The sequence below is a fragment of the Pangasianodon hypophthalmus genome, chromosome 7 (genome assembly GCF_027358585.1).
Source record: "Pangasianodon hypophthalmus isolate fPanHyp1 chromosome 7, fPanHyp1.pri, whole genome shotgun sequence".
NCBI classification, from domain to species: Eukaryota; Metazoa; Chordata; class Actinopteri; order Siluriformes; family Pangasiidae; genus Pangasianodon; species Pangasianodon hypophthalmus.
Window position 1 is genome coordinate 13,096,330 of NC_069716.1, and position 16,485 is coordinate 13,112,814.

The following is a 16,485-nucleotide window of genomic DNA, read 5'->3' on the forward strand; positions in this document are numbered from 1 at the left end:
ATCTCTCTCATCAACAAGGTTTTTCAGCTTGTTGACCCTACACTAACAGGATGTTTTTTGTTTTTCATACTATTCTGCGTAAATGCTTAGAGACTGTGTGTGTGTGTGTGTGTGTGTGTGTGTGTGTGTGTGTGTGTGTGTGTGTGTGAGTGTGAAAATCCCGGGAGATCAGTAGTTTCTGAAATACTCAAACAGCCTATCTGGTGGCAACAACCATGCCATGGTTAAGGTCACAGTGGTCACCCTTCCCCCCCCATTCTGATGTCTGATGCGAACATTAACTGAAGCTCTTGACCTGTATTTGCATGACTTTTTGCATTGTGCTGCTGCCATGTGCCACATTTACTAAAACATAACTGACAGATGAATGGAGTTGAAGCTGAAGCAGCCTTTATTTGTCACATAGACATGCAGTACAGCACATTCCTTCTTTTTTTTCCTTTTTTTTTTTTTTCTTCATATCTCAGCTTGTTAGGAAGTTGGGGTCAGAGAGCAGAAAGGGTTGAGGGCCTTGCTCAAAGGCCCAACAGTGGCAGCTTGGCGGTGCTGGGGCTTCAACCCCGACTTTCTGATCAGTAACTCAGAGCCTTAACCATTGAGCCACCATCAGAAGTGTAGGCAATAGGTATGAGATGATGCAGTAAAGGCGTGATACGAGATATATCCCAATACAGGCTTCAAGAGATGATATTGACGCACGTATTACATTATAATACATTTATTTTGTGGTGACAACAAATTTAACTACTGCAATATCAATACATTGTATTGTTAAAGTAAATCGGGATTTATAAGGTGTAATTTTCCTCTATTAACACGTTGTTTTAATCATTTTCAGTGTCATAAATGTATTTCACGGCAGTGATAATATGGACAGATTGTTTGGCGGTAAATTGTGTTTTATATGAATAGGCTGAATAATAAATTAGTGTCACCGAGCACTGCACACATTAGTGCTGTGGTTTGGAGGTCCATCTTCAATGCATGAATGTCACACTTACCAATTTAATTGTACATATGGAAAAAAATATTTTGTATATTTCCTCATCCCTCCAAAATTACAACGCGTTATGCTTTTGAGTTTAGATGTGAGTGTGACTTAAATCAGCACAGCACACAGGCATGTATGTACAGGGGTTTACAGTAACTGCCCTTCGGATGGCTATGCTAAGGATCTGCTGTGAATTCTGGATAGTGTGAAAGTGTTGAGCAGTAGTGTACTATGGGCCATTTCGGTATTATTTTTTCCATGTTCATGCAGGCCAAATGAAACAAGACTGTGGACTGGACTTGGCTCGTGGACCTTGTGTTTGTGTGCCATAACACTTCCTTCTGTTTAACTTAAATTTTTGGACTATTTGCTTTGAGGCAGCCTGTAAGGTAGTGTGTAAGTGGAGGTGGTGCTCATAATGAATATTAAACCGATATATCACGATACATGATATGAGGAGCAAATTCGCCTCACCAGTATTTCGTATCGAGATATTTGAGACAATGGTATTCTGTCTCATACCTAGTAGGCAACTGCTTCGATAATATTATGCAAAGTGGGCAAAGAGCATTGGATATTCTGACAATGAAGGCACCTTTAAACAACAGTGAATCTACTTACCGAACTCATTATAAACTTCCATGCCAACATGGAAGAAACTATACACTCAGTACTGTTTGACCTGATCATGTATACTGTCCCATCTGAAAGTATTGACACGGCAAGGCCAATTCTGTTGTTTTGCTATACACTAAAGATATTTGGGTTTGAGATCAAAAGAAGAATATGTGATGATGGATAAGAATTTCAGCTGACAAGAAGTTCTAGATGTATTAAACAACACAGAACGTGTCACTTTGGTGGCAGACCTCCCAGTTTTTTGGTGAGCAAAAGTATAGGAACAGATAGTCTTAAAGTAAATAACACTTAATGTTAGTGGTGACCCACTAACATCACCAAACTGTTGCATTCTTCTTTTCCAGGCTTGTATCACAGCTTTTTTCAGTTGTTGTTTGTTTTTGGGAGTTTCTCCCTTCAGTCTCATCCTCAGGAGGTGAAATACATGCTCAGTTGGGTTATGGTCTCTTGATTGAGTTTAAAACCTTCCACTTTTTTCCCCCTGATGAAGTCCTTTGTTGTGTTGGTAGTGTGTTTTAGGTCATTGTCTTGCTGCATGATGAAGTTCCTCCCAATTTGCTTACTTGCATTTCTCTTTAAAATTGGCAGACAGAATGTTTCTGTAGACTTCTGAATTCACATCACATCATCTTGAGTCACATGATAACGCAAGCCCAAGCCATGACATTACATCCACCATGCTTGACTGTTGAGCTTGGCATGTGTTTTGTATTATGAGCAGATGCTTTCTTTCTCCACACTTTGGCCTTTTCATCACTTTGGTAGAGGTTAATTTTGGTTTCCAGAACTTTTGTGGCTCATCTCTGTATTTCTTTGTGATTTCCAATCTGGCCTTCCCATTCTTACTGCTGATGAATGTTTTGCATTTTGTGGTATGGCCTCTGTGTTTGTGCTCTTGAAGTTTTCTTCGAATGGTGGATTGTGATACCTTGGACCAGGTGTGCTGACCTGCTCAGTGTCTCGTTGTTAGTACACCAGTGGTTTCTTTCTTTTTCAGGACATTCCAAATTGTTGTTTTTGGCTATGCCCAATGCTTGTGCAATGGCTCTGATCGATTTTACCTGTTTTTTTTTTCTCAGCTTCAAAATGGCTTGCTTTTCTCCCATAGACAGCTCTCTGGTCTTCATGTTGGTTTATCCATTTTAACACATGCAGTCTTCAAAGGTGAAACCCCGGGCTCAAACCAAGAGTAGACATTCAGAGCTATTAATCGTTTAAACAAGGTGTGTGTGTGTGTGTGTGTGTGTGTGTGTGTGTGTGTGTGTATGTGTGTGTGTATGTATGTATGTATGTATGTATATATATATATCCGGAAATGAAAGCTGTTATTCTGATCTATCGTCTCTCCTTCATCTTTTGATCTCAAACTCAAATGTCTTCCGTTTATAGCCAACAACAAAAAATTGGCCTTGCAGTTCCAATACTTTCAGTGGGGACTGTAATTGACTGTAATTAACTGTCACCACTGGCTTAATCATTAGGGATCTAAATCTATAGTGCCTCCAGAAAGTATTCACTCCCTTGTGATTATTTCTCTTGTTGCTGTATTACAATTTCAAATTTAAGTATTAGATTGAGATTTTATCTGATCCTTTTGAAGTGCCTCTCTACAGAAATAAAATTATTAAATAAAATAAATTATTAGATTTAGATTGGTTTTAAGTTAGGGCACTGACTTGGCCATTCGAGAACACAAACCACCTTTTTTTTACCAAGCCGATCCTTCAAATTTTTTGCCCTGTGATTTGGGTCATTGTCCTTTTGTGATGTAAATTTTCACTTTAGACACAGATTTCTGGCTGACTGGAACAGGTTCTTCTCCAGAATGTGCATTTATTTGGCTCCATCAATGTTACACTTGATGATAACAAGATTTCTAGTTACTCCTGCTGAAAGGCAACCCTTTTCAGAGCATGATGCTTCCACCACCCATTCCTAATGGCAGGAATGGTGTTACCTGTGTGTTGGGTTGTAAGTATAGGGTTATGTTTGTTCTACACCAAACATTATGCTTTGCATTTCACGTTTTGCTATTTCTCTTTTCAGAAAAAAAAGAGGTAATCACTAGGGGGTGAATACTTTCTGCAATTCTCTGAAGCTGCATTGTGACAATGTCCATTGTTAAAAGTGCTATGTAAATAAAATTGAATTTAATTGAATATGGTTTCTTTCCAATGTCCCCTTGGTCCTGATAAGTAAAGTGACTTCAGTATAATCAGACCTGGCATGTGCTGGGCAAATTTCACAATTAGTTTGGTTAATTCAAATTAATGTTTTAACTAGGGCTGTCACGAATACTCGATTATAAGAAAAAAAATCCTTGATGAAAATTTCATGTAATCAAATATTCAGCAAATGACACCGGTCTGAGAAAGTATGAGTGAATATGTTTAAACTGAGGTTTTTACCATTACTGTTTATCCATTACTGTTGTGAGCTGTTTTAAGGTTTTTGATGGACATTCAGGAAGCAGTTTTGGCACAAGAGCTCATCTATAGAAGATGGAAAGTACTGGATGCGACAAGGGAAAATTTTGTTAACACTTTCTTTATTGTTTAGCATTTTATTGTTTATACTTCAAATGTACTTTGAACAATATTACTCTGATTTAAACAATGTTAACCTAAATTTGACTACACTTGTGGAAAAGATGTCACAATGTCTCATCAAACCGTTTACGTATACGCAATCAGACACACCTCCCTGCCAACCAATCAGCTTTCGCCTCACGCATAGCAATGGAGATACACACAACGTGTAGTTAGCTTGTGGGAGGACTGTGCACTAGCACATCTCTGCATGGCATGTTTACCCATAGGCTTCCTCTCTGCATCGCAACGCAAATACATTTAAATGCAGGAGTAAAAATCGGCCTTAACAGCTACTTTAGTAGTTTTTTTGACTATGTACTTTCTTAATCTTTCTCAGGTAGATATGTGTATGGGAACTTTTTTACTGGAGTATTTTTTCTTAGTAGTAGTAGTACTTTTACTTGAGTAACTATTTTTTGGTACTCTATCTACCTCTGATAATAACAAATAAGTTATTCTGAAAATACAAACTTTTATAACATTGCAACATTAAAGCCTACATTTTGAGTTCATTAATGGATGATTGTAACTTAGCTGTAACAAATCAGTCAAATTATTTTACAATGAATTAACAAAGTTATTATGAACTGAGATTAAGACTTAGTATTTTTAATTTCTCTTCATTATCTCCCTTACAGTAAAAAAAAAAAAACAGTAATGCTACAGATACTGCAGCATTTTTGTCCAGGAAAGCCATGCATCTAAAAAAAAAATATTAAAGTTTTTATTCATTATTATAAGAAAGACAGTAACTGTTGGATTTATTTTTCATTAAAAGGTCAGAATTTTAGGATAACAAAGTATATTTATATAGTGCTTATATGTAGCATTTATCTATAAAAAAACAAATGTTAACATTTGTCTGTACAATAAGGTTTTTAAAACTGCATATCAACTACTTGATTATTAATCAAAGGAAATGGTCAACTAATCGACAGTGACAGCCCTCTTAACTTGATAAACAGCACCTCCTACGGTCTGTGCTGCCCCCAAACACTGAGCATAAATTAAGAAAAAAGAAAACACCACGATAGAGACAGGCAGCACTTTGTCAGGGCATGAGCTTGGAGCGAAGAAAGATAAGTGAGAAGTTCATCTAAAATACAATGCTGCATTTGATTGCCTTTTAAGTGTTAATTCGCCGGTTGGAATTATACCATTTTCACAGCATGGTTCACCAAAGAAGTGTCCAAAGAAGTATTTTTTTGTTAGCATCAAGGTAGCCAGCTAACTGTGATGCGTGATGCATATTTTCTTCCTCAAACAGTGAACTGTACAGTTAGTGTTTTAGATTTAACAAGCAAATATATCTGTATGTTGATTAATCTAAAGCCAATACTTGAATATACAGCAAAACTAATTTAAAGATAAGACGTTTTACTTTCTGATGTTGTGCACATACATGTTGATTTGACATTACTCTGTAAATGGGGAAGGAATTCATAGCTGACAAGAGAAGTTTTTTTTTTTTAATTTGCTATATGATAGTGCTGTTACAATTTTCACACACACAGATTTTCCAAAGTCCATGACTCAGGATTGCACAGTTCAGGTTGTCTCATGGATAAATTTAAAGGTGAACACAACATGGAAGGAAAATGCAACTTGCATAACATGACTATACTTTACACATAGTTCACACAATTTTTTGTAATTCTACTAATGAGTCAACTAATGAGTCAACTCACTTCTGGGCATTTCAAAATAGCACACATTTTTAAACTTGTAGTTTGTCAATATCTTGAATTCAATTTTTTGTGCTTGTAGCCTTATAAGCACAAACTGTGACTTTCAGTATCAGTGTCTATTAAAGTGGGGCCTATAAGATATTTCACTCATGTTTAGAAATGTTGCCCTTTTTCCCCATTTTGTGGACCCCATTAGAAAAAAACAAACAAACAAACTGGCCTTCTATGGTGAATTCTGCATTTAGCCAGATAGAAAAGTTTGACTTTGTCTGCCATTTTTCATTTGGCTGGGAATAATATTTCTGGAGATATTAAATCCTCAACATAGCTTCCCAGATAAGGCATTTTTTTGATTAGAAAATATTATATATTTCAGGGGAATGGAAAAATTGTGATGTTAGAATTCAACCAACGTACTTTTACTGACTTTGGTTTTAGGTTACAAGCAACAAATAAAAACTGAAAAAAAATCTTGCAGCACACATCTCCAGGATCCTGTCTGATTTTACATGGAATCACCCTGTTAAATAGTGTGACCATCACATTGAACACTCTCTCTCCCAGTTCAGATGATCTTACTGTGCAATGCTTTTGGGAAACTCAGCCATGAGCAATCTTTCTGATTTCATATGTTTGAAAGGAAAATGGCTTTGGTAATACCAGATCCTTGGATGGTACTTTCAGCTTTGTCTTTATGCAATATGCTGGCTTCTAATGTTGTTCACATTTTAGCTTGACCTATTCTATTGCCCTTTCTGCTATTCAACGGTTTAAAAGCTGAGTTATAACACTATAACACTACAACAGAATGAGCCTCGTACTGATTTGTGAGAATGTTTGAGTGCATTTGCTGTCCTGTCTTTCTTTGTAATGAGCTTTCATGAAATTTTAAGCTGCCTGAGACTACTGGGGATTGCTAGCTGTTAACCAGTGCAACTAACAATGCTAACTACCTAAAACTAATAGAGAGACCTGAAACACTGAAAAAACCTGGAAAAAACTTTTCAGCTCTTACTGTTAGTGTTAGCTAGTTAGCATTGTTAGCTCATACCAATTTGCTGCTGTGAGAATGGTCAAGAGTGACTTTCCTGTCCTGTTTTTCTTGGTAATGAGCTCTCATGAGTTTTTAAACTGCCACCCCCATGCTAGCTGGTTAGCATTTTTCGCTGCATGGGAGTGCATTGACCTTACCTTGCTCTCTGGGATAAAAATGTATTTAATTGATTAGTTATGCAAAGCCGGCCATTTAAACAATTCAAAACTTTATGCAGATTGAGTTTACATACCTGTCCAGGAGCAGCAGTGCTAATTCCACATCCAGCTTCATCCCCCTTACCAGTAAAAGAAAAAAAAATTACTCTTGGAATACATCTTGGAAAAACGATGCCACTGTTTATTTAGGTTTTACTGCGTTTCTTGTCAGTAGTTTTTTTGTAAGCACAGTGTGTGTGTGTGTGTGTGTGTGTTTTCTTTTTTTTCTTTTTTTTTTCCCAGATAATTCAAAAGAATTAGACATTTGTACTTGAGTCAAAGTCTTTGTTCTGTGATAATCAGCTACGGGTGCATCATGATCAGGCAAGTCTTGACCACTGAGTAAAGGCCTGTATCTAAACTAGAACATAGAAGGGATGTACAACATTTATGTTGCCCAATGTAAGCTCTAAGAATAATTATTTAGAAACTGGAACTGGCCTTGTGTGTAGCTTGTTAGGCTGGGCTTACTTGTGTATTGTAATGTTAAACACATTTTGTCAGTTGCATTGAAAACAGTCAGACGTGGAATCCCAAGTTGTTTTTTGAACCAGTCTTTGCTTTATTTGCTAGTCCAGCTCCTGTTTTCCCATTCATATTACAAACCAACAATAGCCAGAAGTAGGCAGATCCTTAGCTAACATTCCTTCCTCATTTTGCTTGGCAACACAGTAGCATGGATGACAACACGAAGGAGCTGGTTAAAGCCAAATAACACGGGAAGCTCACATGAACAGCATTGCAGCAGAAACAGTGCTGAGATAAACAAATAATTGAAAAAATTTGTTGAAAAATGCAAAAGCAAGTAAGTGCTGAAAAGTCATTACTGATGTCATGACATTTTACTTCTCCAAGGATATAATACTCATCAAAACCATTGAAAGCGAGAGTTTTAAGTTCTAAAAATAGTTGTTCGTTTTTACAGGTATTTGATGTTGTGGGGTCAAGTATCCTGTCCATAATTAATTCTTACCTGGAGACTAGGCCTGTGCCAGCATTGTTAAAACATGAGGTAGTACAGCCTCTTTAAAAAAAAAAAAAAAAAAATCTGTATCCGACAGTTTGTGCACATTTTAGACTAACCTCTAAACTCCCATTTTAGCCAAAGTCTTAGAGAAAGTTGTTCTCCTTCAGTTGCAGAACTTTTTGGAAAAGAATGCACTGTTTGAGGTTTTTCAGTCTGGTTTTAGAGCACACCATATTACAGAATCTGCACTTTTAAAAATCCTGAATGAAATCATCTTAGCGGTTGATATGGGAGACCAAGTAATTTTGGTGCTTTTGGACCTTAGTGCGGCATTCAATACTATTAACTATGAGATCCTTATAGTCCAGTTTGTGTTTAAATCATATTTGAGTAACAAGTTTTTCAGTTCAGATGGGTGAGTTTAAGTCTAATGTTGCCCCCCTCACATGTGGGATTCCCTAATGCTCTATCCTTGGCTCCATCCTGTTCTCATTGTATATGCTTCCAATTGGGTCTCTTTTTAACAAACTTGGTATCTCTTTTCACTGCTATGCAGACGATACTCAGATCTACTTGCCTTTGAAAAAGAAAAACAACGCTACAGAACCACTGTTGGCTTGTTTGGAGACCTTAAATCTTAGATGGCTCAACATTTTTTATATCTCACTGAAACCAAGACTGAGATTGTTGTATTTGGGGATTCTGATGGCACTTCAAAATGTAATTAGGCCATCTAGCTCTCTATAGTAAACTGATGGTGGATTTAGGGGGAATATTTGACAGTTCTCTCAAATTCCACAAACAAATAAATGCTGTTGTCGAATTGAGTTTTTTTCATCTACAATTACTGGCCAGATTCAAGCCATTTCTTTTGTTTAATGGCTATGAGAGGGTGATGCACATATTTGTATCTTGGATTATTGTAACTCCCTTTATATAGGAGTTACAACATGAGGACGTTTACAAGGACTCGTAAACAAGACCATATCTCCCCATACTAGCAACTCTTCACTGGCTGCCGGTCTGCTAAAGAATCAAGTTTAAGATCCTATTGTTTGTTTTTAAATCCTTAAGTGGGTTAGCACCTTGTTATCTTTCAGACCTTTTACATCTGCACAAGCCCCACAAATCTGTTACGTCAGCGGGTCAAAGAATGTTGAGTGTTCCTAGATCCAGGCTGAGGAAAGGAGACTGCACATTTCAGTAGTGGCCCCAAAATTGGGGAATAGTCTACTTTTGCATATTAGAACAGCTCTGAATCTGGACTCTCTTTAAAAATCTCAATTAAAATCTTATCTTTTCACCAAGGCTTTTAGTTAACCTTGTTTGTTCTCATTGTTGTATTTTATTTTGTTTAGTCTGTTTTATTAATTTTTATATACAGCACATTGGTTGGCAGTTTACTGTTTTTTATTGTGCTTTATAAATAAATTGTCATTGTTATGATATACCAAGTTGCAAAAGCATAGACAGTGAATTGTCTAAGTCAAAATTAATTTTTGGTCTGCAAGTATTTCAAAGAGAATCAAAAACTGAAATTCAGCCCAAAAACTGAAATTCAAGGTTTCACTTCACCTGTGAAATATTAAAACAGTCTTTGAAGAGACTGTTAGTCTGAAGGAACGGAGTGAAAATGAAGACTAAGGAACATTCTAACAATGTTAAAGGTAAGGAAATAGAATTTCATAACTTAGGAATAGGGGGTAAATTATATGTTAAATTATAGGGTATATATATAGTTATAGTTTTAACTTTTATTTCTTCCTTCCTTTTCTTTCTTCCTGCTCTTTATCTGCCTGTGAGCTGCTGTGATAAGTGAATTTCCCCACTGTGGGATCAATAAAGTTTATCTTATCTTATCTTATATCTAAGAGGTTGAACATACCAGTAGACACTGTTAAATCAATAGTGAGAAAGTGGAAGCTGCGTCACACCACCCAAGCACTACCTAGACAAGGTCATCCTTCAAAACTCAGCGCAAAAAAAAAGACAGAGACTAATGAGGGTAGCCACAGGCTAACAGACATTCTGAAAGAGTACATTGACTGGGAGTGTAGTTAAGGTGGATCTGACAACCATTTCTAGAGCTATGCATGGGAGGGTGGCTTGAAAGAAACCATAGCTCAAGAAGGGCTATATGAAAGCAAGATAGTGAGCCAGTGAAGATGTGGTATATTAATGTGTTGAAACCAAGATCAAGATACTGTATTTGGGCAAGTTTCAAAGTGCTATGTGTAGTGCAATCCAATTGTTTTTCTTTTAAATGGTGCTGTATTATCCACCACAAGGGTTGTCTTGCAGCCAACTTTTTTGCAGCCAGGGATTCCCTAACTGTAAAATTACTTGCTAAAATTAAACTGTTAAAGTAAACTGTTAAATTGTTAACGTAAACAGTTAAAAATTTTTTTAGCTCCTTATTTAAATATGTACAATACTATTCTGGTTATTTATTGTAGCCACTATGCTTTTTAATCCTGAAATTTCCACTGATACAACACATTAGGTACCAATTGACATTATTTATAGTCATTAATGTTTGGAAATAAAGCCACAGAATTCAAATGACCAGTAACTGAATAATAAATATAATGAACTTTGGTAAGGATAGGTTGTGATTTCTATACTGTAGGAACATAAAAAAAAATAAAATAAAAAATCTTTTGCCCCCTGGGGGTCCCCAGATCTAATTTTGATAAACACTATCCAGTGTCTGATCTGGAAGATTTTCAGTAAAGCTGGGTATAGTAGCTGATGTGATTGAATGTTTGATGCGATAGTGAGGCGAAGTGCATATATTAGAGTTTTAATTGAAATCAGACAGAGAGTTCGGATTGAGGTGGTGTTCTTTATTTATGTTAATTGTCAGTTTTAAATTAAGCGTAGTGTTTAGAGATACAAAACAAGTACTCACAGCAGAAGGACACCACAAACAAATATTTTTCATAATGTTAGATTTTTCCTTCACTTTATTTGGAAAAATAGCTGCCAGTTTGACATTTTTCATTAAATATTTTCACATAAACTTGATCAGAAGGATACAGTAAAGCAAAGATTCCACCTTCAGGAGTGTGAAACTATGGTGAAGAAAAAAACACTCAAACACACTAACAGTATGTAGCACCCATTATAGGATGCCAGCCCCTTGTTCATCTATACCTTATGACAATTTCAGCCAATTCAGCTTTCACTACGTTCTTGGGAGATAGTAGGAACCCAGATAACCTTGTGGAAATCTCTGGCTGCAAAACAGATACACAGAGTGTAACTCAAGATTAAAATGGAGATTCTGGAGCTATAAGGCAGAAACGATATCTGTTGCACCACTGTGCAACCCATAGAACGTGGAGTTTACATTTATTAACTAGTTTTGGTGTCTAGGTGTACGCGTCGGTGGCCCCACAACATGTAGTCATGCAGGATTTGCACACTTGGGGTGAATTTTTGAAGACATGTTCAATAAGCCGGAGCCTATAAAACAGTGAGGATTAATTTTCTTCCATGACAAAGTGTGTATATACAATGTACAAATATATAATTATTATTTACAGGCATAACGTACATAGTAGTAAATGCCACAAAATACAATTTAGACGTTTTCATGTTCAGCACAAGCAGATGTTAAATTTTTGGATTATTTTGCTCAGCCTCCATCCAAAAATTACAAAGTATTCCTCAATATTACCTGCAATTTATTACCAAATTATTTGTTTTTAAATAATTTATGCCACACACTACAGAGAGGTGAATGTGGTTAACATAGGTTAAGTGAATTTTTACCCAAACCATGTGACATATGCATTCAAGTGTTAATCTGCATTATACTCCAAAAAATCCAAATATCTCTCCGAAAAATTCTTGGAAAGGAAAACTGTACAAATTTTACATATGTGTCTCTGTCAAAAGGAGCCACTCCCTTTGGGCACACTGAAATGATAGTGATTACTCTGGTCTCATTTCTGTGTTGTCCCTTCCCTTCAACAGAACATACATATTAAAACATTGGCTGATGACATGGTAAGGTGTTTGTTCTTTGATTTTATGTTATTTTGTTCATTTACATTTTGTTTTTCATCTTTCTGTAACTATACATGCAGTTATGAAACTGAGACGTTTGAGAGATCAAAGCACATAGATAAACCATTTTATTATCTGATTAACACTTTTTTGTTGTCACTCGATCCAAGTTAATAATGCGCAATTTGATCTCAGTGTTGTAATCTAATACTGATAAGCTCCAAGTCATGATAAGCTTTTTGTTTAAGTATCGTCATTATCGTCAGGTATCAATGTGGTGTGTGTGTATGTGTGTGTGTGTGTGTGTGTGTGTGTGTGTGTATATACACAGTCTCCTCCGATAGTATTGGAATGGGAAGGCCAATTCATATTTTTATTGCTATACACTGAAGACATTTGGGTTTGAGAGCAAAAGATAAATATGAGAAGATAGATCAGAATTTCAGCTTTCATTTTTTCATATTTACATCTTTGTGTTAAACAACTTAGAACACGGCACCTTTTGTTTGAACCCACCAAATTTTCAAGTGATCAAAAATATTGGAACATGTGACTGACAGGGGTTCCTTGTTGCCCAGGTGTGCCCTGTTAGATTGATTTGTTTAAACAGTTAATGGCTCTGAATGTCTCTTGGTATGAGCCCTGGGGTTTGCCTATGAAGATTGCATTTGTTGTTAAAAAGGATAAACCAATACGAAGACCAGAGAGCTGTCTATGGGAACTGTGAAGCTGTGAAGAAAAACCCAAAAACAACAGTCAGTTATAACACCAACAGCCTCCACAGGGCAGGGGTGAAGGTATCACAAGCCACCATTCGAGGAAGACTTTGAAATATAAGTCAGACATATAGAGGCCATACCACAAGATGAAAGCCACTCATCAGCAGTAAGAATTGGAAGGCCTGGTTAGAATTTGCAAGAAATACAGAGATGAGCCACAAAAGAACTGGAACCAAGATTAACCCTTACCAAAGTGACGAAAAGGCCAAAGTGTTGAACCAACCTGTTGCATTCTTCTTCTGTGATGCTTTTTCAGGCTTGTACCACAGTTGTGTTTTGGGGGGTTCTCCCTTCAGCCTCCTCTTCAGGAGGTGTGACACATGCTTAATTGGGTTAAGGTCTGGTGTTTGCCTTGGCCAGTCTAAAACCTTCCACTTTTTCCCCCTGATGAAGTCCTTTGTAGTGTGAGCAGTGTGATTTGGGTCATTGTTTTGCTGCATGATGAAGTTCCTCCTCATTAGATTGAATGCATTTGTCTGTAAATTGGTACACAGTATGTTTCTGTAGACTTCTGAATTAATTCTGCTGATACCATCATGAAGTACATCATCACTAAAGATTAGTTGGCCCTTTCCCAAAACAGCCATTCAAGCCCAGGCCATGACACTAGCTCCACCTGGGTACAAATTCCAGTCTGGCCTTCTGATTCTTACTGCTGATGAGTGGATCGCATCTTGTGGTTTTGCCCCTATTTCTGTTGTGGATGTCTTCTTCAAATGGTGGATGTGATACCTTCAACCCTGCCCTGTGGAGGTTGTTGATAATCCCTGACTGGTGTTTTGGGTTTTTCTTCACAGCTCTCGCAGTGTTTCTTTCTTTTTCAAGACATTCCAAATCGTTTTATTGACTATGCCCAATGCTTATTCATTGGCTTAGATTTTTCCTTCTTTTCTCAGCTTCAAAATGGCTTGCTTTTCTAATTTACATTTATGGCATTTGGCAAATGCCCTTATCCAGAGCAACTTACATTTATCTCATATATACAACTGAGCAGTTCAGGGTTAAAGGGCCCAGCAGTGGCAGCTTAGCAGTGCTGGGATTTGTACTCAAGACCTTCCACTCAGTTATCTAATGTCTTAACTACTGAGCTACCACTAACACTCTCCCATAGACAGCTATCTGGTCTTCATGATGGTTTATCCTTTTTAACATCAAATGCCGTCTTCACAGGTGAAATCAAGGGCTCAAACCAAGAATAGACATTCAGAGCTATTAATTGTTTAAATAATCCATCTAACAGGGCACACCTGGGCAACAAGAAACACCTATGACCACCTGTCACATGTTCCAGTATTTTTGATCACTTGGAAAATGAGTGGGTATAAACAAATGCTACCATGTTCTAAGATGTTTAATGCATCTAGATTTAGATAGCAGGAAATGAAAGCTGGAATCTATTGTCTCTCATTCATTGTTCAACTCAAACCCAAATGTCTTCAGTGTATAGCAAAAACAAAAGAATTCCAATACTTTCAGAGAAGACTGTATATGAAGATGGATGGATGGATGGACAGATGGATAGATAGATAGATAGACTTTGCACTCTCAGTTTCATTTTTGCATCCGTGTGTGCTATGATTTTTTTTTTTTTAATTTACTCATTTATTTAATTATTATTTTAACCACACAACCATGCTCATCTTCAAAACAAAGTTGCACATGACAAACTAACAGTGCATGGTCTATTTTTCCTACTAACTGAGACTAGGACACTGGCAGACAAAACTTAATGCTTACACTCTCTTACTACTACTTACTTTCTAGCTCTAATAGTCATGCCTTGCTCTTCTGTATAGTCACCTGAGCTAAAGATGATTAACATGCTATTGTCCTGTGTAATGGTAGAGGTGCAGGTACAGTCAGGTCCATAAATATTTGGACATTGACAAAGTTATTTTTATTTTAGCTGTCTATTTCTGTATATTGGAGTTGAAATGGTCCAAATCGGGTGATGTGTAGGAATTACAGCAATAAACAGCAAAAACATTGCCAATGTCCAAAAATCTGTGGACCTTACTGTAAGGGAGATGTTGAATTGTTTAAATCTTCTGATTTTTCCCCCCTATACTAGCAATGTCTCTGTTTTTTGACATGAATTTTAGTAGTTTAAAAAAAAAAAAAAAGCTTCATTTTAAGTAATACGGTTTAAGTAGACTTTGTACAGAAAATAATACACTCATGAGACATTTTATTTAAGAACAGCTATTTATCTGCTCATTCATGCTATTATCCAATCAGCCAGCAGCTCAACGCATAAAAATGCCAATACAGGTCAGGAGCTTCAGACATCAGAATGAAGAAAATCTCAGTGACTGTGCCAGGATGATGTATGCCAAATGGGCTGGCTAAAAACAGTCTGGCCATTCTCTTCTGACCTCTCTAATCAACAGTATGTTTCTGCCTTTCAGAACTCACTAGATGTTTTTTGTTTTTCATACAGTTGTTTGTAAACGAAAGAGACTGTTGTATCCAGAAAACCACAGAAGATTAGTAGTTTCTGGAATACTCAAACCAGCCCGTCTGGCACTAACAACCATGCCATGGTCAAAATCACTGAGATCATATTTTTTGCTCATTATGATTTATGATGTTTCAACATTAACTGAAGCTCAAGTCCTGTATCTGTACTGTGCTGCTGCCACATTGGCTAACTGGATAACTAAGCAGATGTTCCTAATAAATTGATAGGTGTGTGCAGTTTTCAGTATAGCATATAATTTCCAATAAAGACTGCATTGTACTTGGTATACTACCATTTTCTTTAACAAAATATGACGTGAAAAAGAAATCAAAATAATGCACAATTTCTGTTTGTTAAAATTTTGATGTAACTCTACCCTACAGCGTGACAGGATTACAAGCTTTCGAAAGCAAGGCATAAAGAAGGAGAAGCCCATTATCCAGCACCCAACAGACCCCATCTCCACGCATTCTGAACTACCTATACCGCAGCCACTTTTTGATGAGCGTTCATTGAACCTCTCTGAAAAAGAGATTGTTGACTTGTTTGAAAAGATGATGGTAAGTTACAGTTTTCACTTGATCTTTTTTATTAAAATGAAATGAAGAGAAAAGGCTATATTATGTTTTGTTGTATAGTTTGTGTTTATACCTCAACACAGTATGAAGTACGGTCAAATAAGGTAAAATGTATTGATCAACATCTGTTGCTCAAATGCTCTTACCTCTGTTGTTGTTAGATTATACTACATGACATGGCTTGACATTGTGGCAAAATCAATGTCTTCCCAATGACTCACTGTTATTGTTTCTGTAAGAACTCTCACTGTTAGTGCTAGCAGTGCTTAGCTATAATAATTCCATCATCTACTCTCTTTTTTCCCTTTTCTCTCTTCTATCACCTAATGATTCATATGCCTTTAAAGCCAAGTGTGGGCTTGTGTTCTACTGACCTAGTTGGAAGCATATTACTTATGATGGAAGTCGTGCATTCATGGTGACAAAGAAACACTTCCATCTGCAGTGGTGTTCCAGTGTCTGTTTTGTTAGTCTAAGGTGCCTTTCTCCATCCTCCTCTTTTTCTGAAAGTCTCCAATTGTGAACC

At 36.8% G+C, this 16,485-nt stretch overlaps 1 protein-coding gene across 7 annotated transcripts in view; it reads left to right on the forward strand.

Annotated features, from left to right (window-relative positions):
• The window catches only part of diaph2 (diaphanous-related formin 2), a 424,876-nt gene that overhangs the window by 13,964 nt on the left and 394,427 nt on the right, over positions 1-16,485 (forward strand). For 4 of the 7 annotated variants that reach the window (XM_053235484.1, XM_053235480.1, XM_053235482.1 and 1 more), the window contains 2 exons: positions 12,109-12,141; positions 15,765-15,941. The exons of 2 other annotated variants lie outside the window; for them this stretch is intronic. In XM_053235484.1, coding sequence (XP_053091459.1) covers positions 12,109-12,141; positions 15,765-15,941 — 210 coding nt within the window. The remainder of the gene's footprint in view (positions 1-12,108; positions 12,142-15,764; positions 15,942-16,485) is intronic. One more of the 7 variants, XM_053235483.1, reaches the window with a different exon arrangement.